The sequence below is a fragment of the Macaca mulatta genome, chromosome 15, assembly GCF_049350105.2.
Source record: "Macaca mulatta isolate MMU2019108-1 chromosome 15, T2T-MMU8v2.0, whole genome shotgun sequence".
NCBI classification, from domain to species: Eukaryota; Metazoa; Chordata; class Mammalia; order Primates; family Cercopithecidae; genus Macaca; species Macaca mulatta.
In genome coordinates this window covers 6108928-6136422 of record NC_133420.1, presented here as the reverse complement: position 1 = coordinate 6136422, position 27495 = coordinate 6108928, and the positions used below count along the sequence as shown (strand labels likewise).

Genomic DNA, 27495 nt, shown 5'->3' with positions numbered 1-27495 from the left:
GAACAAAGCCACAGGTGCTTTCCATGAAATGGGCGAAAGCCTGCTTCTCTGCTGGGAGGGCAGCCAGGGTACAGGAGGCCTCGAGGACCCCAGTGCTGGGCCCCCAGCACCCTGCCTGTCCCCGAACTGCCTGCACTAGGGTGGCTCAGCCACCAGGCAGTGGCCTGACCCCAGTCGGGTGGGGGATCCCTGTACACTGCCCAGTATCTCAGGACAATAAAACCACAACAGCCTGTGTCCGGCTCCACAATTAAAAACAGAACTTTACTCCTCCAAGTGTTCAGGTGTGCACTTGGGGAACAGCTGTGCCCTGTGCCACACGGTCAGTTGGCAGGCCTGCCTCTGTTCACTGCGGACCTGGTCGGTGGGTGGCCAGCAGACACCTGGCCTCTGGCTGCCTCTCTCGCAGGCTGGGTGTGGGCTGTTTCTCGTCAGCAGGGCCACGGGCTTCGGAGGCGTGCTTGTCCTGGAACACAGGACACCCAGAGGGTGGGGTGCCCTTGACCCCAGCCAGACCCCAAGCAGCGCTAGGACAGACGGACAGGAACCAAGGCCACCCCAGCGCCAGTCACTCCTGGTCTGCTTGGTGAACCTGACCCACATGTGCCAAGGGCCAGGCACCTGCTGTCTGGGCACCAGGGCCCCAGCAGTGAAAAGTCAGCCCGGTGGGCTGTGGTTGGTGATGGTGGGGAGACGACGGAGCAATGCACGGGAACCGGGCACCGCCAGAGCACAGCGGCCAGGGAGGAGCCCAGACCCCAACAAAGGTAGGGAAAGAACCTGTGGTCAGGGGCGCAGTGGTGCCAAGGCCCGAGGCACGGGTGGCCAGCAGGAAGGATGTGGGTTAAATGCTTCTCCCCCTGGAGGGCCTCCATGACCCAGGACCTGCCCACCTAACCCAGCACAGCTGCTGTGGGCGCTGAAGGCCGAGCAGAGGCAAGACCCCCTGTCTGGACCACTCTGTCCCCTGGGCCGTAGGGCAGCGGCCTCCCCACTCAGGACTCACCTGCTGCTCACACCAGCCGCCTCCGCTTCCGGCTGTGCCTGGCATGCCGGGTTCTGAGCACATCAAGGTCGTCAACATCAAGGTCATTAAAAGCATCCAGGCAGGAGGCGGCAGAGCATCTACCAGAGTCTGGGGGTCCCTGAAACAAAATCCAGGCAGTGGGGACCAGAGTGACGCCCATCCCCCGCGCCATGATGGGCGAGGAAGGGACAGGGAGTGAGAAGGGGTCCTGTGGGCGAGTGTACCACTTGGGACCGGGCACCCTCAGCTTGGGCAGGAGCTGCTCCAGGCACTCCTGGGGCCACACATGACTGTGCTCTCCCTCCCTCAGGGGCTCGGACCCCGTCTAGCCATCCCTGTGGCAGGCCTCCTGCTCCCCCATGGGGCGGCCATCACACCCCAGCAGGGCAGGAGGCTGTACACGGATGTGGCATGGGGGGCCTCTTCCCCTGGCTGGCCGGGGTCCTCCACCCGCTCTCAGGCATTGCTTCCTCCCTCACTTCAGCCTAGTGACTTGTGAAGCACAACCCTGGGGAGAGATGGAAGGCCTGCCACATTCCCTACGACAGGCCCACAGGTTCAAGCTGAGGCTGCCTGCTCTGGTGGTTTCTCAGGGAGGCCAGCCGCCGGCTGCTGCAAGTGGGCACCCTGGCACCAGGTGAGAAGGCCTCTCTGGGGGCCCCATCCATGTGCTTTCTCCTTCAGGGTTCTGAACATGGTTTTGCCTACAGAGCTTGGAAAACTCTTCCCAAGGATACTGAGAGAGGTGACAGCTGAGAGGAACTTTTGGGACCCCAGAAATCCAGGGACAAACACAGCCACTACCCTCCACTGTGCCCGTGGCCCACCCTGCTCAGAGCTGGGTCAGCGTCCGTCCCAGAGCTTCTCACTGACAAGGCCACCTGGCTGGGCAGCACCAGGCCAGCCAGGGGCTCCTGCACGAGAATGAGGCCTCTCTTCTCTTTTCCACACTGCCCCAGAGGGACGCCACTTCTGCAGAATCTACACGCAACTGAGCAGGCCAAGAGCCAGCTTCCTCCTCCTGAGACACCCAGCAGCCAGCCTTCCTGCCCACAACTTCCACCGGCCCCCACCCCACTGCTGTAGGCAGGCAAGGGTGCCCCAGGGACCGCCGCCTGCGTAGGGAAGTGGGGCCGGGCGCGTCCCTTACCTGAATGTGGCGTGTGGCCGCCGTGCAGCCCGGCTGCCCGTCCCTGTCTGCGAGTTCCAGCTCGCTCAGGAGGTCCTCGTCCTCACTCTCGGAGCCTGCTATGGAGGCTGCTGAGAGGGTGGTGCGGATACCATGGGGGGCCAGGGTGGCCAGGAGCGCAGGGAGGGTGAAGGCCGCCAGGAACCGTGCCCGCAGCAGGAGGTAGGCTGGGTTGTCCCGGAGCTGCCCCCGCACCAGCCCCAGTGAGGCCTGCAGCGCTCCAGCCGGCCGCTCAGCCTCGCCCCCCGCTACCAGGGAGGCGGCCTTGTGCTCCAGGGCCTTCTTGTGGAGCAGGAGGCTGGACAGTGCTCGAAGGCTGCACAGGGCCGGGGGCTGGTAGGGCAGTCTGCTTCCCAGAAGACGTACCCGCACCCCACGCTGGCCCCCCAGCCACTGCTGTGTGGCCGCCTCAGCCTCCTGGGACAGCAGGCCCAGGTCCAGGGCCCCCTTCTCAGGCCCAGGCTGGGGCAGGGATGGCTTCTCCGGGTCCAGAGTTCCCTTGGGCTCTTGTGTTCCTGAGGGGGACCCCAGCGTCCCCCCTGGCTCACTTGCTGGAATGACACCACCAGGGGGTGGCAGCCTCCTGGGCAAGGGGGGTTCTGCTTCAGGGGGGTCGGCCTGGGAGGACGTCCTGGGTGCAGGTATCTCCCTGGCCACCTGGGCCTCTCCAGGGACAACAGCCACACTGGCATCCACTTCTGCAGGACTCTGGGAGGCGGCGTGTGTGGGAGGGGCTGGGGGGACTGTCCTGCAGGAAGGCTCTGGTCCTGAGTTCACATTGGCTGGGGGCTGCCAAGAGCTACTCAACGCTGGGGCCCCAGGGCCCTGGGCTTCAGTCAGGGGAGGCAGCAGAGTGGCCACCAGCCCTGTGGGGCCAGGCGTCCCTGCTGGACTGGAAAGGCCCACCACAGCTGGCACAGGAACAGGGAGAAGCCCCTGGGCTGTGAGCACCCAGGTGACAGGCAGGGGGACACTGGCCGTCACACGTGGCCCTCCTACGTGCGTCAGGCTGAGGGGCTGGATAGGCAGGGGGGTGGGACTGGGGACTGCAGGGAGAAAGGGTGATGCCTCAGGCAGGCTCTGCTTCCGGGATGCAGTGGGGGCCTGCGACTGTCCGAGACCGCTCCCAGGGCAGCTCACAGAGACCCGGCTGGGGCCCAGGCCAGGGGCTCCAGAAGCAGCAGGGGCTGTGCCCTCGGGCCCTGTGAAGGCAGGAGCGAGGGGCAGGGCTTGCATGGTGGAGAGTCTCTTGTCCTTGGCTGAAGGCCCAGCCTCCTGCCAGGAGCCTGAAGTGCCAGGCTTGGCTGCTGCGGGGGTCCCAGGCCCCGAGAGTGGAACATTTGAGACAGTGGGACCCAGGGCTGGGCGGCCGTGTGGGGTGTGCGGTAGAGGGGGCTGGAGGATCACAGGCGAGGAGACCAGCAGGTGGGACGGGAGCACCACCGGGCCCCGGGCGGCCTCCCTGGCACGGGCCTCCTGAAGCCGCTTCTCCTGAAGCCGCTTCTCCTGAAGCAGCTCTGACACAGTCTTGGGCTTGGGTCGGGGGCCGGTCGGAGCCAGTGGGGACGCCTGGGGTAGGGTGCCCTCCACCTGGCTGGACGCCCGTCTTCGGCTCCCTTTGTGGCTGGCACTCTTTGAGGCTTCTTGAGCTGGCACATTTGGGAGGAGGTGGCCTGTGGGGAGGAAAGACCCACACTTGATGAGCCCCAGGCATCTGGCCCAGGGACAGCCCCTCGCTGCCATCCCCTCATCAGGAGGGATCCCATGAGGAGTCTAGGGTCTTGAGCCAAGAAGGGGTCAAGTGGCATGTCCTGGGTCTCCTGAGTCACAGTAGCCACCCCAGACCCCAACGCTCTGGTCAAAACCAGGGCAGTGGGCACTCTGGGAAGCCCAGCCAATTATGCTGGCTGAGACCAGCTGGGAGCCCAGGCCTTGCCCGATGCTGCCGGCGTTGGGCACGGGCGGACCCTCGCTCGAGATGACTCCTGCCTCCGGGCCCCATGCTGAGGAAGCCTCAGGGCTGCAAGGGGGGCCCAAGGAGCTCCAAGCTGGCCCAACCAGACTCTCATCCCTGTGGTGGGACTCGAGGGATCTCTGTCACCAGGGGCCACAGGCTGTGCTGCTTGGGGGCTGCAGGTGAAAGCCAGGGCCAGGAGAGGCCTCTTCCCCACCAGGGCAGAGAAGCAGAGGGTTACCTGGGGTGCTCTGAGCACTTGAGGGCGCCTGGAAAAGGAGAGGAGAGTCAGCAGCTCAGATGTCCTTCGCGGGCCTGGACCACCTCTCCTAGCATTTGGGCTGTCCCCTGCCACTCCCTGAAATGGGGACGAGGCCCCAAGGGCTGCTGCTGGCCTCCCACACGCCTCTGCAGGAACTCCGGGGCCACAGGAGCAGCCAAGCGTGTGGCACAGCAGGCAAAGGCCTGGCCTCGTGCACCCCCTCAGTGCAGCTCCTCCCAAGGGCGCCTTTGAGAGCTCTTCCGGGGGGTTGGGGACAGGGTGGGGTCCACAAGGAGAGGCAGGGGGCTGGGAGCTGGAGGCCCAGGGGTACCCCACTGCTGTCCCTGCTCCTCCAGTGAGTGACACTGCTTTGTCACCGCACCCCCAGGTGACGGGGCTTGGGGTGAGGCCTCGCTGAACTTGTGTGAGTTTGGTTTCTGGAGCAGAAAGGCAAGAACCAGGCACCCCCAGCAGACCGCCCATGTTCATGACCACCCGGCAGGGCAATGGGGGAACACAGGCACGTGGGCCCCAATGTCAGCCCCGACCCGCACCTGCCTGACCTCCCCCAGCCTCTCAGGGCTGCGTCCCCTCAGGTGGGAAGTACAGATGCCTCCCCAAGGGGTTACGGCGGAGCGGGTGGGGCGGGCAGGGGTCACCCTCACTTCTCACCCCGAGCGTCTGCTACCTGCAGAAGATGCCCTGGTGGGTCCCGAGCACCAGCCTGGGGCAGCCTGGGCGGCAGGGCCTTCCTCTCTCGGACGACCTCCAGGCAGCCGGCAGTATCGATCTGGAACAGCTGAGAGACACGGGAGGCGGCCTCACCGCAGCTGCTTTCGGTAGCAGCTCAGAAGCTCCAGAGGCCTAGGCAGAGCCCGGGGCAGCCCTGAGACTGTGCCAGCCTCCCGTCTGATGCAGACGCGGGGGAGGCAGTGAGGCTGTGGACATCCAGGAGGGCCTCCCATGAGCCCCAGGCCTGCTCTCCTTCCCTGGCATCTTCCACTCATACTGGGGCCCCGGGCACCCCCTTTCCCAGACACTGTTTAGTCGAGGACAGTGCGCGCTGTAGCTGGCACCCCTTCCACATTCACTTGCTAACAGTGTAAGGCATGGAAAGTGCATTTTCAAGGCTAGAAAACTTTAGATAATTAGACTTTAAGGAATGAATCTACTGCAGATTTCAAAACTTCACCAAGAACTTTTTACAAGGCCAAGGAAAATGAAGCTCTGCCCAGGTAGCTTACCTGGGTAAACAGGGTGAACACAGGGGTGCTGGCCAGGCGGGCCTGCTGCAGCTGCTCCCTGAGGCCATCCGCTGCGGGCACAGGGGGAGAAGTGGAAAGCAGCCCCAGCGCCCACAGGCACAGGGGGACAGGTAGACAGCAGCTCCAGCTCCCACGGGCCTTTCGAGAAGGCTCTGGGAACCCTCAAGACTGGGAGCCAGGCCAGCGTGGGAGGGAAGCCTTGGAACCAGCACCCCACAGCCACAGCTGGACAAGGGTGGGCCCTCTGAGCCCTGTCACCACACAAAACAGTGTTAGTCCAGCTGCCACGTGCTTGGCCCAGGAAGAGTGGTGGGGCAGGGAGGGAGGGCTGGCTCTGACTGGGTGTTCTGAAAACCTTCAGGGATGGGAAGCTGACAAGAGGTGGGGCCCACCCCAAAAAGACTCCCCCGCTGAGGCCACTTCCCCAAGTGACCACCGTCTGCTAGGCTGGACGTACTCGTCACCCTCACCCCGGCCCCCAGAAGGCTCCCAGAGGAGCCCCAGGCCATACCTTGAGTCTGCACTGCGGCGGGTCTCTGGGGCACCTGTGTGCAGGGCAGGACAACGTCCCCCACCCAAGGGGTCACAGCCAACAGCAGCCTGCGGTTCAGGAGCCTCCGGTGCAGAGCGTGTCTCCAGCGCCGCTGCCCACTCTGGGTGGCTCTGTGCCGTAGCCACTGCACATGGGACCGGGCCACGCTGTCACCGGAGCTGACCCCTGGGGATGAGGTGGGCAGGGGTGGTTGTCTCAGCTGCTCTTTCTGTAAAGAGAAGGCGGCACCTGGGGCCCCTGGCCAGGCTCAGCCCCTGGAGTGGACCCTGCCCGGTGGCCAGTGCTGTCCTCCACCCCGTCAGGGCATGATTGGCGGGGAGAGGAATCACTCAGACCAGGGCGGGGTGCGTGGTGGCGTGGGTGCAGGTGTCTGCGGCAGGCCTCACCTGTGTGCGGCTCCGAGCAGCCGTGTTGGCCCTGAGCACCCTCAGCACGGTCTCCACAGGCACTGTCAGCCTCCCTCCCTGATGAGAAACTGGCCTGAGGCGGAGCACGTGGGGTGTGTGGCGCACATGGGGGCCTCCCCCTCACCGCCCCCATGCAACCGCCTCTTCACGCAGGCTCCAAAGCGTGCCTGTGCACAGCTGCTCTGCCTCATGGGAACGTCCACCATGGGAAGTGTGGGGTCCCCAGGCAGGGCCTCCCCGCAGGGCCTGGCTCCTGGGACACTAACAGGGTCCCACGCCCCCCAGTCAGTTCCTCAGCCTGACAGCAGCAGCCCTTCCAGGTGACGCCCTGGCCTAGGGAGATGCTGGCTGTGCGGCAGTGAGTGCCATGCACTTGGCTCTGCCAGTAGCTTCAGGGTCCACTGTCCCCGCCAATAACTCCCAGGACAGACGAGCCTGTTCAACTCTGACTGCTCCCACAGGCACGGCCAGAGATGGGCCCGCACCTAGGGCCTGACATGGTGAAGACCAACCAAGATGGGCAGATGCACCATGAGCCAGGCTGGTCCTAAGTGGGTGGACAGGCCCTTCCCAGGGAGGCCTCCAGGTGCACAGGCTCACGGGGAGGGAGGAGGGGCTCCTCCCGCTGCCGCCTCCGCCCCCCAACCCTGACTTGGGGGTGAAACGTTTCAGAGATGCCTCCAGGTCCAAGTGCCCATTCAGCCATATCCCTGAAACAATCAACGAACTGGGAAAAATGGAGGCTTCCCCAACAGTCCCCACCACGTGCAGCTCTCCAGAGCTCAGCCAGAAGCAGCGCGTTCTGATGCGCACGAACCCTGGGGACCCTGCTGATGCACCATCCCTGAGCGTCAGCCCTGGTGAGCAGTGACGAAAGTGCATTCCCATGGCGCACCGGGGCCGGGGCCTACCTCGAGGGCCTGCTTCTCTGGGCCCACCGGGTGAGTGTCTGCCGAGTGGGAGGCCTGGGCAGCTCTCGGGACAGGGCTGTGGGCCGTAGCAGGGGCCTGCACTGCACTCGTCTCCTCTCCAGGAGCCACGGCTGTGGCGGAAGCTTCCTTGCTGCCACCTTGGCTGGCACTGGATCCCTTGGGAGGGCTGAGGGAGGCAGCGTGGCCTCCCAGCCAGGCCCCTGCCCCTCCTCTCCATGGCTGGCTGGTGCTCTGCCTGGCAGGAACCCACAGATCCATGTCCGGGACCACATACTGTGGGGACAGCAGGGCTCTGTCACCCTCCCCAGCCTGTGCCTGCTGTGGCTCTGGCTCTGGCTCCTCCTCCTCACTGCTGCTGCTGCTGCCCCTTCCGCTGCCGCCACTGCCACTGCTGCTGCTGCTGCTGCTGGAGCTCCACCGGATGCTGTGACGGGCCCTCCGCCGCCGCCTCCGGAGACCCTGCTTCTTCTGAGGGGAGGAAAGGGCTACTTAGAGGCCTTGGCGACCCCAGATCACCCATGACGGCAGCAAGCAGGCCAGCCCTTTGGGGAGAGGCCCAAGTGGGGTACCTCTGGGGTCAAGGGCAGCCACTGCCGAGGCAAGGTCTCCCTCTGCCCTTGGCCACCCAGAAGAAATGCCAAGGCCAGAAACCGAACGCCCCCCTTCCCTCCACCTGCCCCCCCCACTGCCCCCGCCCTCCACTTGCCCCCCGACCCCTCCCCTCCTCCTGCCCCCCTCCTGCCCCCCTCCCATCCTCCTGCCCCCCCGCCCGCTCCTGTCTCCCTGCCCGCCACCTCCCTTCCCTCCTCCTGCCTGCTGGACCCCCGTCGACCAGGCTGTGATCTGGTTTCAGACAAGGAAAGAGCGAACGGCTCACCCCCATCATGATCTTCCACTTGCTCAGACACTGGGAGCCGGACCGATGGGGCAGTTCAGAAGCTATTTTTGCCCAGTGACCTACAAAAGCCAAACCCCATGAAATGGCTTCATCCAAAGATTCTTCCCCACGACAGGCTGGCTGTTCCCCAGGAGACTTGCTGTGGGCCCCATCAGAGTGGGGCCTCCGGTGCACCCTCACGCTGGGCAAGAACCAGGGGTCAAGCATGTCGGGCACGTTGGGCACCGACAATTTGGCAGCATCTGATTCTCACTGGATGCTCAGCCCCTTAGGAAAGTTCTGCCAAACGTGTAACTGAGAAGGAGAATCGTCCCTAAGCACACACAGCCCTCACATATCTGCTCCCCCCAAGGCTTCCACACCAGCCATCTCCCACGATTCACACTCTTCACACAGTGCGGGACAGCGGGAGAAGCACGGGTGCTGCTCTCACAGGGCAGAGCTGTACTATCTGGTGTGTCCTTGAACATGGCAATACCACAGCTAGGATTTACTCTAAGGAGACATTGCAAATATAAGCAAAGACTTAGCTATAAAACACAGCTCACTGGGTGTGGTGGCACACACCTGCAGTTCCAGCTACTTCGGAGGCTGAGGCGGGAGGATGGCTTGAGCCCAAAAGTTTGAGGCTGCAGTGGGCTATAGTCGCGCCACCACACCCCAGCCTGGATGACAGAGCTTGCTCTGTCTTTATCTTGATCTCTTTTCCAAGAAACAAAAAACAACAAAAAAAAGAAACTAGAACAAACTATCAACAACTTACCAACACCATATTTTCCTATTAATTCAATTAACTGTTCCTCTTCTTTCAAATTCCACCGTCCCTTTTTCAAGCTGAAATGTAATCTCCTGAGATACCTGAAAGTCACATGAAAAGCAAAGAACATTTTAGATGCTAAGATGCTACCCACCGCTGCCCCAAGCTTCTTCTTGGATACGACACTAAAGTGGTTTCTTGGATACGACACTAAAGGTGCAATCAACAAAAGAAAACGATAGAGAAAGTAGACTTCATCAAAAGTAAAGCTTTTGTGTCTCAAAGGACACCATCAAAAAAGCAGGCAGACCGCGTACAGGCTGGGAGAGAACGTTTGCAAATCACGTGTCTGGTAAAGGACTTGTATCTGAAACATACAAAGAACTCTTTTTTTTTGAGACAGAGTCATGCTCTGTCGCCCAGGCTGGAGTGCAGTGGCCGGATCTCAGCTCACTGCAAGCTCCGCCTCCCGGGTACACGCCATTCTCCTGCCTCAGCCTCCCAAGTAGCTGGGACTACAGGCGCCCGCCACTTCGCCCGGCTAGTTTTTTGTATTTTTTAGTAGAGACAGGGTTTCACCGTGTTAGCCAGGATGGTCTCGATCTCCTGACCTCATGATCCGCCCGTCTCGGCCTCCCAAAGTGCTGGGATTACAGGCTTGAGCCACCGCGCCCGGCCCATACAAAGAACTCTTACAAGTCAGTAATACCAAGACAAGTAACGTTAAAAATGGGCAAAGGACTTAAAGAGACACTTCTCTAAAAATCTATTTCTATGAACAGTCACCAACCACATGAAAAGAGCCTCCACATCGGCCACAGGGAAGCGCACGTCAAAACCACGAGATGCCACTTCACACCCGCTAACATCAGCCACAGGGAAGCGCATGTCAAAACCACGAGATGCCACTTCACACCCGCTAACATCAGCCACAGGGAAGCGCACGTCAAAACCACGAGACGCCACTTCACACCCGCTAACATTGGCCACAGGGAAGCGCACGTCAAAACCACAAGACACCACTTCACATCCACTAACATAACTCACAGGGAAGCGCACGTCAAAACCATGAGACACCACTTCACGCCCACTAACATCACCCACAAGGAAGCGCACGTCAAAACCACGAGACGCCACTTCACGCCCGCTAACATCGGCCACAGGGAAGCGCACGTCAAAACCACGAGACGCCACTTCACGCCCGCTAACATCGGCCACAGGGAAGCGCACGTCAAAACCACGAGACGCCACTTCACGCCCGCTAACATCGGCCACAGGGAAGCGCACGTCAAAACCACGAGACGCCACTTCACGCCCGCTAACATCGGCCACAGGGAAGCGCACGTCAAAACCACGAGACGCCACTTCACGCCCGCTAACATTGGCCACAGGGAAGCGCACGTCAAAACCACGAGACGCCACTTCACACCCACTAACATCACTCACAGGGAAGCGCACATCAAAACCATGAGATGCCACTTCATGCCCGCTAACATCAGCCACAGGGAAGCGCACGTCAAAACCACGAGACGCCACTTCACGCCTGCTAGGATGGCTAGAATCACAGATCACAAGTGCTGGTGACAGTGTGGAAAAACCAGAACCTTCATAGGTTGCTAGTGGGAATACGGAATGGTTCAGCCCCTTGGAAAACAGTCTGGTCATTCCTCAAAAGGTTAAAAACAGCGTTACCACTGCCCCAGCAATTTCCCTCACAGGATACAGCTGAGAAAAATGAACAGATATCTATGTAAAAAAGTGCAAGCGAATGTTCAGAATGCTTTCAGGGTTCGTCCACATTGTACCAGAATTTACAGAAATGTGGTTATTTATATGAGAATCCCACTCCTTTTTTTTTTTTGAGACGGAGTCTCACTCTGTAGCTCAGGCTGGCGTGCAGTGTGGCGTGATCTCGGCTCACTGCATGCTCTGCCTCCCAGGTTCAAGCAATTCTCCTGCCTCAGCCTCCTGAGTAGCTGGGATTATAGGTGCCCACCACCATGCGTGGCTTGTTTTTGTATTTTTAGCAGAGACAGGGTTTTACCATATTGGCCGCGCTGGTCTTGAACTCCTGACCTCGTGATCTGTCCGCCTTGGCCTCCCAAAGTGCTGGGATTATAGGCGTGAGGCACCGAGCCCTGCCAACCCCTTTTTAAGGCTGAATGATATTCCCTTGTATGCAAATGTTGTTTTCCACTCATCTGCTGATGAACACTTGGGCTGTGTCCGGCCTTTTACTGTTGTGAACGCTGCTGCTGTGGACATTGTTGTATCTGAGTTCCTACTTTCAATTATTTTGGGTTTTATGTTTATCAGTCTTGGGGGTGTAATTCTATGTTTAACTCTCTGAGGAACTGCCATGCTTTCCACAGAGGCTGGACCATTCTACAATGCGCAAAGGTTTCAATTTCTCGACATCCTTGCCAACACAGTGACTTTTTTAAAAAAAATTAACAGCCATCCCAACGTGTGTGTGGTTTTGACTTGCACTTCCCTAATGACTGATGACGCCGGGCGTCACTGCACATGCTCACTGGCCATCTGTGCATCTCTTTGGAGAGACGGCCACTCAAGTTCTTTGCCCGCGTTTAGATTGGGTTGTTTTCGTTGTTGAACGGCTTTCTTTTTGGGGTGATGAAATGTTTTACAATTGATCGTGATGATGGCTGCACAGCTCAATGAATACTAAATACCAAAAATCACTGACCTCTACAGTTCATTTTGTTTTGAGATGGAATTTCACTCTTGTCGCCCAGGCTGGAGTGCAATGGCGTGATCTCGGCTCACTACAACCTCCGCCTCCCAGTTTCAAGAGATTCTCCTGCCTCCGCCTCTCGAGGAGCTGGGATTACTGGCATGCGCCACCACGCCCGGCTAATTTTGTATTTTTAGTAGAAACGGGGTTTCTCCTTGTTGGTCAGGCTGGTCTCAAACTCCTGACCTCAGGTGATCCGCTGGCCTCGGCCTCCCAAAGTGTTGGGATTACAGGCGTGAGCCCCTGAACCCGGCCTTCTACACTTCATTTTAATTAATTAATTAATTTGTATTTCCTTGAGACAGAGTCTTGCTCTGTCACCCAGGCTGGAGTGCTGTGGCGCAATCTCAGCTTACTTCAACATCCGCCTCCCAGGCTCAAGTGATTCTCCTGCCTCAGCCTCCCAAGTAGCTGGGATTACAGGTGCCCGCTACCACGCCCACTTAATGTTTGTATTTTGAGTAGAGACGGGGTTTTGCCATGTTGACCTGGCCTCAAGTGATCCACCTGCCTTGGCCTCCCAAAGTACTGGGATTACAGGCGTGAGCCACTGCACCCAGCTTCTGAACTATACACTTTAAATGAACGCACTGCATGGTGTGTGAATTCTCTCAATGAAGCTGCCTTTGAAAGGACCACAAGCAGGAAAAGGAGGGAGCTGCAGCTGCCTGCCAGGAGTCCTGACCATCTGCAATCTGAGAGAACTCAGACAACAAGGGTCAGGAAAAGCTGCCCAGGGAGTTGTCTCAAGTGGAGCTTGTGCCTTGCTCTGGGCAAATAAGCAATAAAGAAGTCAGGGTTGGAAAAAATAGCTTATCTGGGCCAACCATGGCACACCAAGCACCCACAGGCCGCGCCCTGCTCCTGTGACAGCAAATCACTTCCGGCCGCCGTCGCCCAGCCTGCCCACAGCCTACACGAGAGTGAACCTCGCCACTGACCCACACCAGCCCCTCCCTCACCCAGCGCTGTGCGACTCACCGATCTCGGCACTGGGCATCGCTCCTACCTGGCACCTCTTCCCGGATTTTAAACCAATCCTGCTCCCCGTATTTGGCAACGGCTTGAAGCAACTTCTGCAGGAAGGGACAGGCAGACAAGTGAAGCCTCTGCAGGAACGGCCACAGCCTCCCCACCCCGAACCCAGTCAGAGAAGGGACCACCGCTGAGCACAGCCGCGTTACCCTCCCAGAGCCCAGCTCTCCTAGGGCCCGCACACTTACAGCGTCTTCCTCCGGGGCCCAGTTCCCCTTCTTCAGGCCGGGATCCAAGCTCTTGGTCCATCGGTAAATCAGCTGCATGGAGTCTCTCCCTTCCATATAGTAGACAACTGGAGGCAGAGGGACAGGGAGGTCCTGTGAGGCCGAGACACACACCCTCCATACAGTAGACAGCTAGGGACACAGGGGTCCTGTGGGGCTGAGACACCCACCCTCTGTTCGGTAGACAGCTAAGGACAAGGGGGTTCCGTGGGGCCGAGACACCCACCCTCCAGATGGGTCACACAGAAAAGAGTTACTTTGGCCAGGCGCAGTGGCGTCACGCCTGTAATCCCAGCACTTTGGGAGGCAGAGGCCAGCAGATCACCTAAGGTCAGGAGTTCGAGACCAGCCTGACCAACATGGAGAAACTCCGTCTCTACTAAAAATACAAAATTAGCTAGGCATGGCAGTGCATGCCTGTAATCCCAGCTACTTGGGAGGCTGAGGCACGAGAATCGCTTGAACCCGGGAGGCGGAAGTTGCGGTGAGCCAAGATCATGGCATTGTACTCCATCCTGGGCAATGAGAGCAAAACTCCATCTCAAAAAATAAAAATTAAAAAAAGGAGTCACTTTAGTCACCAAGAAGCGAACTGTGGAATAGCCAGGACTGTCTAAGCCCTCGCCTATCTTGTTGCCTCTGTGAATTTTCCCTGCAAGCCTCCAGTGTCCTGATGCGGGGCCCTGTGACAGACTAAGAGCCGTCGGGGCGGACGGGCCTCACTTCTGCGGTAGGGGATGTGGCTGCCAACGCGCATCTCCTGCACCAGCTGCGTGAGCATGCGGTCCTCCTCCTCCGTCCACTCCTTGCGTTTCAGAGCTTTGTTCCGCTGCTGGAATTTCTGCAGGCACTGGAAGGCGCTGCGGCTGGTCTTCCCAAGTCCCAAACAAAAGCAAATGAGTGTTACTGCGCGGCAGGATGTCCAGATCTGGCTCTGAGAGTGCCCCAGGGCACAGATGGGCCCGTGAGCCACTGGAGTGACCCTTCTGCAGACTCCAGCTCTCCTCCTCCCAGACTCCTGTGGGCTGATGGAGAGCACCCCACGGTAACGGTAAGAAGACACTACACTCACTAAACAGGACCAAGAAGGACCAGGTGAGAGAGGAATCAAACCTTCACTTAAGAAAATATTTTTTAAAAATTCACAGTAGGTAACTGATACGACTCCAAAACCACATTGCAACTCACTCAACAGAAACTCCCAGCTTGGCAAGGGCTGGGAGATGCAGAGCTCTGTGTGTGGCATGTTCTTTAAATGCAGCTGCTAGCACCTTCTCTCCCTTCTTGAGCTCTAGGGTATCTCGCAGCTGAGGGGTGTGGGGTAGAGGAGGTACAGGACAGCCCTTGGTGTGGTGTCCATGTCTCAGGAGACGCCCTCAGAAGGGAGTGCCTCAAAATGACTCTCCCAGCTTCCCTGCGTGGCTCAGCTCAGCAAACCCACCCTCAGTCCACACGGTGGACCACCTGCCCAGATCTTTTCCTCATGCATCTCCTTATGGGAAGGGGTTTTCCAAGAGCTGATGAGTGTTACCTGAACCCTGTTCTCTGAAAGTGAGCTGCGGGTGGCAGAGGGCGCGCAGGGCTAGGCACGGTGTCACTGAGCTGTGAGGTTTGTGTTACCTGAACCCTGTTCTCTGAAAGTGAGCTGCTGGGTGGCAGAGGGTGCGCAGGGCTGGACGTGGTGCTGCCGAACTATGAGTTTTGCTTCCAAGGCTTTCTTCCCCACCAAGTCCTTCCCAGCTCGCTACAGCACAGGTCAATCTGAGACTCATTCACCACAAACAAAACCACCACCCCGGGGTGTACGAGCTGTAGGGCAATCCTAGTCAACATGTGTGAACCTCGTCCCCACGCCCACACGGGAGCGCTTCTGGGAGCATCAACACACTCGAGGCCTCACCCGTCCTCCTATACTCAAGCTGGCGCTTCCCAACCAATGGAAAGAGAGACCCTTCTCACACCTATCCCAAGCCTGCCGAAGGATCTGGGAAGGCAAAGGACTGGGGGTGGGGCGGGATTCAGAGCTGGGCCCTGCTGGGAGAGCTGAGAGCAGCAGCTCTCAAAGGGAGCTGGAGTGAGGCTGGAAGGAGGCTGGAGTGAGCTGGAGGGAGGCTGCTGAGGCCTTAGCCTGGCTTTGACAGTGACTAAAAACACTTCCCGGGAAGGAGAAAGAATCTGGCCGGCGCTGCGCTTTCTGATATTAACGGAGAAGCATGTCTGACTACGTGTTCCAAGGAGAAAAAGGCCATTAATGGATGGAAGACAGAATTCCCAAAAATCACAAGGAGAAAAACTGGACTTACGGTTTCAGCAAACCAGCAAGACAGAGTGGAAGGAAAAGAGGCCACAAAGTAAAATGGACTCAACACACCAGAGCCAGAGAGAGCACCAGGAACACCCAACCTCCCAACAAAGCCAGAGGCTGCTCAGGCGGGGGGGGGACGCGAAACCCAGTGGCACGCTGCTTTCATAAAAACACCTGGAAATGACGATGCGTTAAAAGGCTGAAAATACAGGGATGGGCCGGGCGCGGTGGCTCACGCCTGTAATCCCAGCACTTTGGGAGGCCGAGACGGGCAGATCACGAGGTCAGGCATCCTGGCTAACACGATGAAACCCCATCTCCACTAAAAATACAAAAAATTAGCTGGGCGTGGTGGCGGGTGCCTGTAGTCCCAGCTACTCGAGAGGCTGAGGCAGGAGAATGGCGTGAACCCGGGAGGCAGAGCTTGCAGTGAGCCGAGATCGCGCCACTGCACTCCAGCCTGGGTGACAGAGCCAGACTCCGTCTCAAAAAAAAAAAAAAAAAAAAAAAAGAAAATACAGGGATGGACAAAAAATGTAAAAAAAAAAATAAAAGCAAGAGTGGCAACGTTTCTACCAGGAAGATGGAATTTAAGCTCAAAAAGAATAAGGGAAATAGAGAGATAATGATTTTTTAAAAAAACATAATTTGCAAAGTAAATACAGTCATCACGGCCAGGTGCAGTGGCTGACGCCTGTAATCCAGCACTTTGGGAGGCCATGGCGGGCAGATCACTAGAGGTCAGGAGTTTGAGACCCCTGGCCAACACGGTGAAAACCCGTTTCTATTAAAAATACAAAAATTAGCTGAGTATGGTGGCAGGCGCCTGTAATCCCAGCTACTCAGGAGGCTGAGGCAGGAGAACTGCTTGAACCGGGAGGAAGAGTATGCAGGAAGCCAAGATCGTGGCACTGCAGTCCAGCCTGGGTGACAGAGCTGGACTCTGTCTCAAAAAAAAAACCAACGAAAAACAGTCATCATAAAGTTATGTGGGCTGGGCACAGTGGCTCACACCTGTGATCCTAACACTTTGGGATGAGGCAGAAGGAGTGTTTGAGGCCAGGAGTTCGAGACCAGCCTGGGCAACATGGTAAGACCAGGTCTCTATTAATTACATAAAAAGTTATGTGTGTGGAGAGTGGGGGGTGGGGGGTAGGGGCGGAGAAGAGCATCATGGGAAAGAGCTAATGCGGCCAGGCATTTATTGGTTCATGCCTGTAATCCCACATTTTGGGAGGCCTAGGCGGGTGGATCACGAGGTCAGGAGTTCGAGACCAGCTTGGCCAATACAGTGAAACCCCATCTCTACTAAAAATACAAAAATCAGTCAGGTATGGTGGTGCGTGCCTGTAGTCCCAGTTACTCGGGAGGCTGAGGCGGGAGAATCGCTTGAACCCGGGAGGCAGAGGTTGCAGTGAGCTGAGATCGCGTCACTGACTCCAGCCTGGGCAACAGAGACAGACTCCATCTCAAAAAAAAAAAAAAAAAAGCAAGCAAGAAAGAAAAAGAGCTAATGAGCTAATGCATGCTGGGCTGAACCCCTGGGTGATGGGCTGCTCTGTGCAGCAAACCACCATGGCACACATTCACCTACGAAACGAACCTCACTTCCTGCACGCGCACCCCTGAACTTAATATAAAAAAAAATAAAATAGACCCCGATTAAAAAAAAGTTGTGTGTATCAAACTATGTAGCAGTAAAATATATATAAAAGAAAACCTGATAATTATATATATACTTATTTATTTATTCATGAGACAAGTCTCGCCCTGTCGCCCAGGCTGGAGTGCAGCGGTGCGATCTCGGCTCACTGCAAGCTCCACCTCCCGGGTTCACGCCATTCTCCTGCCTCAGCCTCCTGAGTAGCTGGGACTATAGGCACCTGCCATCATACCCGGCTAATTTTTTATATTTTTAGTAGAGATGCGGTTTCACTGTGTTAGCCAGGATGGTCTCAATCTCCTGCCCTCGTGGTCCGCCTGCTTCGGCCTCCCAAAGTGCTGGGATTATAGGCGTGAGTCACCGCGCCTGGCTGAAAAACTGATTTTTAATATTATGATGTCAGGACATAGTCAAGTGACATCAACATAACTTTTCAGAATTAAACATTTTTTTTTTTTTTTGAGATGGAGTCTCACTCTGTCGCCAGGCTGGAGTGCAGTGGCGTTATGTCAGTTCACTGCAACCTCCCCCTCCTGGGTTCAAACGATTCTCCTGCCTCAGCCTCCCGAGTAGCTGGGACTACAGGCATGCACCACCACACCCAGCTAATTTTGTATTTTTAGTAGAGACGGGGTTTCTTCATGTTGGTCAGACTGGTCTCGAATTCCAGACCTCAGGTGATCCACCGGCCTCGGCCTCTCAAGGTGCTGGGATTACAGGGGTGAGCCACTGCGTCCGGCAGAATTAAACATCTTTAAAGGCAAACTCAATTTAATAGCTGATATAGATTAGGCCCTACTTACAGAGAAGACTCCTTTTTCTTAAAAACAGTTTTGGCAAGTTTAGCTTGGTTTACTATAATCAGGTGCTCTGCCATAAAAAAAGTAACATATTTGAAAGATGGAGATTTTACACATCATGCCCCTAGTTCATGTTCCAATCAAATTCAGATAAAGAACCACCACAAGAACTCCCAGGAACCCAACTATTTAAAAATGGAAACATACATTCCTAGATAAACCTAGGTCCAAAGAGGCAATAAAAATGGAAACTAGAGCTACTCTGGAAATCTACGAAAAGAAGAGTTCACACCAAGCTGCTCCCAGAAGAGTGTGGCCTAACAAGCCTCGTTATCAAGACAAGAGACCCAAGTCAGTGAAGAACTGAGCCCTCACTCGGGAAACCAGAAAAGCGGCAAGAACTCACACTAGGAAAAAGCATCCCTTAGAACCATCAACAGAATAAACTCCCCAGGCTGATGGAGACAGACGAAGACGGGAAATAAGGAAGGAGACAGACTCCGGTACGCTGGGCATGCACCGCTGTATGGGGAGACCTGGAGGACTAGGAAGGCCCAGGGGAGCTGCGGCAACGGCCTAGTGGCAGAAAGGGCTGGGCAGGCTCCTTCCCCAAGGCCACAGCCTGGAGGTGGCAACACACAGAAACCTGGTGGCGAGTGAGGACTGAGGACCCCGCACCTGTCCAGCCACCTCTCGCTATAGGGCCCACAGGCCCTCAGGTCTCCTGGCCCCTGGGGTCCAGGCCAGGTCCTTACCCCCAGCTCCTCTGCAATCTTCTGCCACTCCAAGTGGCCGTGTGCAGCCGCGATCGCCTGCAGCTGTTCCACCTCCTCCCCGCTCCACTCCTGCTTGTTGATGCTGGGGTGCTCCGAGTTCTGCCAGAACTTCCGGATCTCCTCTGCGCTGCGGCTGCCTTCAAACTGCACGGACAGAGACACTCAGCCTTGCAGGCCGCTGACCCCAGGGCACCCTAGATGCAGCTCCAGGCTGAGCTGTTGCTCTGTGGCAGCTGGAGGCTTCCATGGCTGCAAGTAAGCAGAATCTTCGTCCAACTCACTAGGCCTGACACGGCCAAATACGTAGACTTGGCTCCAAATGCAGTGCCAGGAGCCTTCCAGACTGTCTCAGAAAGGGGGCCAGGCACCAGCAGGAAAGCCCTGAGGCCACTCACCACTACCAACTGCCGGACATGTGCCTGACCCGGGTGGGCAGGGGTCACAGCGGAACCTGTGCCAGGGAGGGTGTGGCCTTACCACCCAATTCCAACCGCACCCGGGCTACAGGGAGCTGCGCTGCGAGCTGCTTGGGGCTCAGACCTGCCCCCAACTTACGTTAATATTGGAAATCTTCTCCCAGTCGTGGCTGTCCAGCCTGTTTCCCAGCAAGGCCTCTTCCGGAAGCTGGCTGGAGGAAGGGATGAGGGTATTGGCGCCACGCCTGGCCTGTGGGCTCCCCTGGGCCCTCCCGGGAGGCCTCCTCACTTGATGTCCTGGATCTCCTTCTCGGCTTCCCTGGCCTGCTTCTCCAGGGCCTGCTTCTCCATCTCATTGGAGACTTTGCTCTGCTTCTGGTGCAAGTAGTCAAGCCTGCAAAGCAGAGCAGAGGCAGAAGGGCTGCAGGCAGAAGGGCTGCTGGTGGGGGACGGGTTCTCTGCGCAGTATAGAGCAAAGAGTGTGAGCTCAGCAGAGATTCCGAGCCTCCCTCACCCTCCCTGCCTCAGCCTCCTCACCCATGAAAGATGCTGTAGCACCCACCTCCAGGCTGCCACTGGGGTGGGAAGGGCTGCAGTGCCTGCTGGCCCCCATGTCTCAGAGCCTCGACACAGCCCTCCAGAACCTCAGTGCCCCAGCTCCCAGCCTGTGCCTGCCTGCTGGCCCCCATGTCTCAGAGCCTCGACACAGCCCTCCGGAGCCTCAGTGCCCCAGCTCCCAGCCTGTGCCTGGCACAGAGACACAGCCATGGGCAGATGTCCTGACTGGTGCCCAGTGAGGAGGCCAGAGGCTGTGAAGTCACAGTAAAGAACCACTCCCCCGAGCAGGCCAGGGAGGAAAACCCAGCTCTCCCCAAGCCTGAGGAGAGACCCACCCGTCGTCACTGCAAACCCTGACCATACACATCAGGCCACGGCTGGCAGGCGGGCCCCAGGACCCCTGGCCTGGCCAAAAGCCTCTCAGTGCCCAGAGATGTCCTGGCAGCTTGTATCCTAAAGGCACCCCCTCTGCCTTGAGAGCTCATGGTGGCCGCACAGAAGACAGGTGGGGACCCGCTGTGCTGCTGACGGAGTGGCCAACAAGGTGCTGCTGGGTCTCTGGGCTCTGGGAGCAGCTCTGTCTTTGATCAAAGTTATCAGGACAGCAGCGCCTTCTATCGCGTGTGGACAGTAAGGCCATGCTGTGCCTTGCTTTGGTCACATGATATCACCCCATCAGCAAACACCAGGTTTCAGGCACGGGGAAAGACAGACCCAGAGAAGAGAAGCTGCCCGAGCCACACCCCTCATCATGGCCGTGTGGAGCGCCCCGCGCCCCGAGCCACGCCCCCCATCATGGCCGTGGTGACCACCCCGCGCCCCGAGCCACGCCCCCCATCATGGCCGTGGTGACCACCCCGCGCCCCGAGCCACGCCCCTCATCATGGCCGTGTGGACCACCCCATGCCCTGAGCCACGCCCCTCAATGTGGCTGTGTGGACTGATCCTGTGCTTAGCCGCCTGGCCACGAGGAAGCCCCCTTCAGGGGGAAAGGGCATCAAGTCCAGGCAGCAGCGGCTCTCCGTGGGTTGGCAGGACCTGCTGCAGAGAACAGGCCGGCAGCTAAGCTGAACCTCTGCCAAGCCCACATCAGCCAGCCTTGGCTTTTCCTGTTGGCTGGGAAAGGTTGTTTGTTTTTGAGACAGGGTCTGGCTCTGTTGCCCAGGCTGGAACGCAGTGGTACAATCACAGCTCACTGCAGCCTTGACCTCCTGGGCTCAGTCGATCCTCCCACCTCAGCCTCCCGAGTAGCTGGGACCACAGGCGTGCACCACCACACCCGGCAAACTTTTTTTACTTTTTGAAGAGATGGGGTCTCATCATGTTGCCCAGGCTGGGCTTGAACTCCTGGGCTCAAGAGATCCTCCTGCCTTGGCCTCCCAAAGTGCTAGGATTCCAGGCATGAACCCTGCACCCAGCCTGAAGGCCGTTTTTGACCTTCGTTTTTAGACTTACTTCAGTAACTTGGGCTGAAGCAATCGCTGCAGGCGGTCACTCACCACTGACTTTCGGAGCAAGGCCTTTTCCCAGTTTTTCCCTGAGGAGAAGCCACAGTGCCATCACTGAGGGTCTGGATCCTCTCCACGGCCCACTCCCGTGGTCGGTGTACACTTTCCCCAGGCAGTGATGGGGGCCCCACAGTGAGTAAGCAGCACACCGGGCCCACAGGTGAGACCCCTCCACCCAGCCGACATAGCTCCACCCGAGGCTTGGCGCCAGCTCACGGGCAGAGCTGCCAGGGCTTTACGGCCCAAGACAAGGCAGGGAGACTGAGTAAGAGGGTAGGGTGTGGCCTGGCCCGTCCCGCATGACTGGCGTTCTGGAAAGGACCTCCTCAATGTGGAAAGGCAGGGGTCAAGGAGCCAGTCCCAGTGGTCAAGGCCTGAAGCAGCCATGAGGTCACAACAGAGAAAGGTCTGAGAACTTAAGAAACTGGGGAAAGCAGGGCCATGGGGAGGGGTCCCCTGAGTTCAGCGGTGCCGCATGGCCGGCTGGGGCTCTTACATTTGGTCACGAGGAGCTCCTCGAAAGCCTTGATCCCCTGGGCAGCCTTCTCTCGTGTGTCCTCGTTGGCAGGGGGCCCCTGTCAGGGTGCACAGGATCACCACAGGCACAGACCACGTGTGCTCCCTGCAGGCCCAGCACATCCATCCAGAGCCCACAAAAGGACTTGGGACCCCTGCCTCCTGCCTTCCCGTACTGTGAGGCTGGCGGGTGCAACCCTACCGGCCAATCCATGAGGCCTGCTGCGGTCAGGCCTCGCACAGGCAACACTGGCACTTCCATGAGGGCTTGCTCATCGCTTCACAGGGCAGTCCGGGCAGCCCAGCGCAGAGCAGAGGGCAGCCTGCCCACCACGGAGGAGGCAGTTTGAAGGAGGGTAGCCAATGTTATCTTGAACTCATGGGAATTCACAACTTCCCACAGCAGGACTTGGGGACAAGGGCCCTTCCCACAGTGCACAGAGCCTTGCCGACAAGAGCAGGGCCTGGGCCACTCACCACACCCGTGACCTTGTCCTTGAAATACGGCTTCATGAAGTGCCCCATGTATGTGCTTGGGGGCAGGCTCCTGCCATCCTTCACCTTGGTGCCTTTGGACCCAGCCAGATCCCTCATGAGCTCCTCCTGTGACAGACACAAGGCAGGGACCCCTCTGTGGACCAGCAGCAGCGACTCTCCCTGTGGAGGGGACCCAGGGCAGAGGAGAGGCAGGAAGCTGGGGAGCCCTGGACCTGGGAGGTCCAGCTGTGGGGGGCTCTGGGGGTGGGGAGGCGTGGGCACCGGGAGCCGAGGCCCGTCCCACCTGCTGCTCCCGGTTCTGGGCCAGCAGCAGGTTGGCCTCAGCCAGCTTCTCTTGGATGACCTCCTGGTAGACCATGTTCAGCTGCAGGCAGGTCTCCGGGTCTTCAGGGAGGGTTTTATCCTTGGGGTCGTCCTCGTCATTGCTGGCTTCACCCCACCTTTCTTCTTCCTGGTTATGGGCAAGAAATGGCATGTGAGGGGATGAGACATGGATGTTGCCCTGTCCTCGAGAGCCAGTCGCCCATCGCTGGGCCTCTGGGACACCGAGGCAGCTCCGGCATAGCAACACCCAGTGTGGCAGCAGGAAGTGACCCTGGTGGGCAGCAGGCGGCCGTCTAAGAGTTTGGGAGCGGAGCCTGTTGCTCTCGAGGTGGCCCGTGTGCGCCTTTCCTGATCCACGGCAGGCGGAGCCTCCTGCCTGGAATGTGCCAGGGCTGGGGCTGCTGCGAGGCAGGAGCTTTCCAGGACCACAGGCGTCCTCGTGACCCCTGCACTCCGCCCTGAGCCCCTGTGGTGTGAATCACCAGCGAAGCACGGGGAGCAGGCGTGTGTGGGAGGAAAGTCTCCGCAGAGCCAGGAAGTGGACGCGGTGAAAACGCCCGTCGGGACCCGGGGAGGTGCCCATGGGCTACGGCAGGTGCTCACCCACAGAAGGCAGACCACACAGCCACGCTAACATGAGGCGACTCAGTACCTACTAACTCCATGGAAAAAGGAAGCAAATCGCCAATGTTTTCCAACGTAAACAAAAGGCAGCTAACAAAACAATGACTGGCCTCACAGAGCGGCTGCCACGTGCTCTTTAGGTGCTCGTGTATTTTTTTTTTTTGAGAGAGGGTCTCACTCCGTCACCCAGGCTGGAGGGCAGTGGTGCAATCACAGCTCACTGAAGCCTCGACCTCCTGGGCTCAAGTGACCCTCCCGCCTCAGCCACCCAACTAGCTGGGTCCACAGCCTCGTGCCACTGCACCAGCTAATTTTTGTATAGCTGCTCGTGTTAGCTGACTTGTGCTGGAAACGTCCCTGCTGCCCCACAGGAATCTGAGGCACAGAGCGTTGAGCTGTGAGGGGCAGGACCCAGGTGCACAACTCACAGATTTCCATGAGTGACAGATGCCATGCAGGAGACGGAGGCATACAGCCATGAGCTCAGAAAGAAGTTAAGGGGTGTGATCACCAAGCTGTTAACAGTGGTTATTTCTAGGGACAATTTCAATGACAAATGCTTTCTGATTTTTTTTTTAATAACAAACGCGCATCATTTTCATAATGCAGAAAAACCAATATGGGTTCAAACCACACCCCCTCCCAGGCCACTTTGGAAGGTGCTGGTAGGCCTGACCCAGTGGCACAGCCAGATCAGGCCAGCAGTTACCGAGATCAGGGGATCGGCAGGGTCCAAGTCCTCAGAAGGCAGTGACTCTGTCAGAAACACAAGCAACACAGTGTTGGTGACCAGCGTCTGGGTCGGCGTGCGGGCGCAGCTCACCACTGCTTCTTGGGCAGAGGAGAGAGGGCCTGGGGCTGTGAAGCGGTGAGAGCGCCTCAGGCTGAGGCTTGCAATGATCGGACCTTCCCTCTCTGACAGCAGGGTGGGCAATGGACCAAGGCCGGGTCAGCTAGATAGAGAAGACTCTGGCCACACACTGGGGCCCTCCAGGCACACAGGACAAAGCTACACAGGGTTCACTGGACGGCACAGGCTATCTCGCAGTGGAGAGACAGACGGAGAAAGCCTAGCAGAAAATGGACCTGTCCTTCGGGAGCTCCGCCAGTCAGATGGAAGGCACGGACGTAGAGGCCCTGACCACAGAGAAAGATAGCAGGCTGCCTCAGAGGCAGGCCCTAGGTCTGGGAGAGGTGGGAAACAAGGCTGGGGGGTATCCTGTCAGGGAGCAGCTGGTGGGGTTGGGGTAGGCTCAGAAGATAAAGGCAGCATGGAGGGGAGCACGTGGGGAGGGGAGTACGTGGGGAGGGGAGGCTGTGGGGTGGGGAGCCTATGGGGCGTGGAGCACATGGAGTGGGGAGCACGTGTGGTAGGGAGCACATGGGGAGGGGAGCACTTGGGGAGGGGAGCACATGGGGTGGGGACCACATTGGGGTGGGGAGCACACTGGGAGGGGTGCATGTGAGGAGCAGAGATGCTGGGGGTGTGAGCTGTGGTGACCATCAGGCATGGACTGTCCAGGCTGCCATCGGGTGAGCTCCAGGCTCGCCCTCTCCTCTCAGGATGGTCCACTCCAGAAGCCCTGCACAGGCCCAAGGAGGCCAGGGCCAGACCCTGGGAGGTCTAGAGCCCAGGGTACACACACAGCCAGCTGGCTCAGGGGCTAGCAAACATGGAACTGTCAGAAGCTCTCTGGCTGGAGTACAGGCAAACACCAGTGTTGGCAAAAAATTGGGCTTGGTCTGTACCAGCCATCGTTTTATTACTGTTGTTATTATTTTTAGAGGCAGGGTCTTGCTGCATTGCCCAGGCTGGACATGAACTCCTGAGATCGAACAATACTCTCGCCTGAGCCTCCGGAGTCCCTGGGGTTACAGGCCCGAGAGACCACACCTAGCTACCATCACACCCTAATGTGCCTGAGAGGAACCCAGGGAGCAGACCAGCTGTTCTCACCAGGACCCCAGGAGGCCAGGTGCAAGGGGCTCACCTGCTTCAGAATCTGACTCGAGACTTGATTCTGAGACCTCCACATGGGTGCCCGCGGAGCTGGGATCTAAAATCCTTTCCAGCTCCTTGATCTCCTGTGTTATCTTCTCTCTTTCAGCATCTACATCCATGACTTCTGCCTGCCTCCAAAACACACCCCAAGATGTTAGAAACCAAGACTGTGCTGGGATCCCATTCTCCTTCACACACCTGCCCACAGGGGATGGCAGAGTCTGCTCGGCAGCGGGCACTGGGCTCCCCAGAGAAAGATTAACAGACCAGGCCCAGAATCAGGGAGCCCTGGAGTGGCAACCTCAGACCCCACGAACTCCTGCTATGTGCTCTGCCAGGAGCCTAAGCCCCAAGAACGTCTCCCGCCTGCTCTGAGGTTGCAACCAGCACAGGCAGGGAGTGGACGAACAGGGCAGGCCCCACTGTCCTGTCTCGGCTCCCACACCAAGCCACGCGGAAACTGGGCACCCAATATAGAAACTGTGGGGTGCAGAGGCAAAGTCACTACAGGGCAAGGGCACAGCCCGTGACCCGCTTTGGCCATCCTGCTCTCCCATGGCACAGAGCCAGACCACAGAAGGCATCTGAGAAAAATTCAGAGACACACACTGAGACTGCCCAGGTGACAGGCACTTCCCCCATGGAAGGAAGCTCTCAAAGGCAACCCAAAGGCAAGGCTGGCTGTTCTCTGTGCATCCATAACAGCCCCTGGAATGTGGCAGTGCCTGAGACCGAACAAATGTCTGTCAAGCTTTTTCCTTAGGAACTGTGGTCTAGGAAGTCTGAAGGAAGGACGCTAGAGAGAGAGAGTAGGAGAATGAAGCATCAGCAGAGAAAGTCTAAAGGAATCACTAGCACAGACCCGGGAGCCCAAAACACCCAACAACAAAGGGAAACGCCCTCCCCTGTCCTTGGCGTGGCTCTCCTTGCTGGACACTGACTGGGGCGCTGCCCAACTGGAACAAAACCAAAGCATCCACCCGCCAGCACCGTTAGCCACATCAGCAGCCCAGGTCCCCTCACTCCTTCCCAAAGCCCCTTGTTTATGCCCGAAATGCTTGTGAACCTGTAAACTCAGCTAACAGCCGGCCAGAAGCAGAGCTGGCAGCGACCGCAGGCCGGTTCAGAGCCTCCGGGCCGGCGGAGACGCTTTCCCCTGGAAGCCTCACGCAAGAGGCGGCTACTGCCTCCCCTCCCCGAGTTGCTCAGGAGAGCAATGATCGGCAGGAAGGAGGTCAAAGTCACACGTGCTGAGCCACCGACATCAGGGGCTGAACCTCTCCCCGCACTCCTCTCCCAAGGGCTGGTCATGAGGGCTGCCCACCAAAACGGAACGCAGCAGGCGGTCCCTCCCGCCCCAGCTGCGGGGACGCCACTCAGACTCGGCTTGGCCCAGGGAACCCCAGGAAGCGCCAGGGCGATGGGCGTTTAGGCACCGGCTTGGGAGACAGACCCGGCCCAGGCCCAGTTCCGCCTCCTGCTAGCTGCGGGACCTGGGGAAACCCCCTCCGAGGCTCGGCCACCGCAGAATCGACGGCGCAGTCCCCGAGACGCACGCGGGCGCCCTGCAGCCGGGACCGCCCCGCCGACACCTCCTCGGAGCCCGCGGGGGCCGCAGCCCGCTCCCAGCCGAGGGGCTCCCAGGCCCGGAATCCTCGCGCGCCCAGGCTCAGCCGGACGGGGCCACGCCGGGCCTCAGTTTCCCCGACTCTGGACGCTGCCCCGCCCCCGTCCCGGGCCTCGGATGTCTGCTCCTCGGGACAGCGCCCCCTCCGCAGGGAGAGCCCAGGAGATGCCAGCGCCACCTGCGCCTTACCTGTTATGCACAGACCTTACCTGCTCGCGCGGACCCAGCCGTCGCCCGGGCGACCGCAGACTCGACGCTTCCGGCGGCTGCAGAACAAGAGCGCCGCGCGCCGGAAGTCCCGCCTCCTGAGGCGCGGAGCACGCCGGGACGGCCGCTGCCCCTGCCTGGACTAGTGGGGCGAACGGCTCGATGCTGCCCTCGCGTGGCCGCCCTGGGGGCCGCCTCCGCGTGCTCTGGAGGGACGCGGGTGGACGCGGGACCCCAAGGCAGGGGACAGGCGAGGACAGGCACCCGGCCACCTGGTCACGACCCGGAAAACCGGCCCTCACTGGCCGTGACCTTCGGTGGCCACCGCTGGACCTCTCTGTGCCTGTTTCATCCTCTGTTAACGGACATCCTGGGGTTTGGTTAAGCAGCGGATGAGAAAGTCTACGTGA

At 58.7% G+C, this 27495-nt stretch overlaps 1 protein-coding gene across 10 annotated transcripts; it reads right to left on the bottom strand.

The window, feature by feature from the left end:
* Positions 1-237: 237 nt before the first annotated feature.
* On the bottom strand, positions 238-27156 carry SNAPC4 (small nuclear RNA activating complex polypeptide 4). 10 transcript variants are annotated; one of them, XM_077967100.1, is made up of 24 exons: positions 27088-27156; positions 25241-25383; positions 23959-24005; positions 22585-22752; positions 22281-22406; positions 21784-21862; positions 21235-21316; positions 19511-19615; positions 19361-19433; positions 18785-18949; positions 13985-14132; positions 13223-13329; positions 12981-13075; positions 9251-9345; positions 8467-8546; positions 7569-8057; positions 6637-6714; positions 6209-6458; positions 5677-5747; positions 5121-5231; positions 4412-4439; positions 2178-3889; positions 1007-1145; positions 238-466 (listed from the first exon to the last, which is right to left on the bottom strand). In XM_077967100.1, the coding sequence occupies exons 2-23, from the start codon at positions 25368-25370 to the stop codon at positions 1014-1016; spliced, it is 4371 nt and encodes a 1456-aa protein (XP_077823226.1). In that variant the 5' UTR covers positions 25371-25383; positions 27088-27156; the 3' UTR covers positions 238-466; positions 1007-1013. The 10 variants fall into 10 exon arrangements, with proteins under 10 accessions (XP_077823226.1, XP_077823232.1, XP_014971851.3 ...); XM_077967106.1 differs by having other exon boundaries at positions 13985-14127; XM_015116365.3 differs by having other exon boundaries at positions 25241-25379.
* Between the last annotated feature and the right edge of the window lie 339 nt (positions 27157-27495).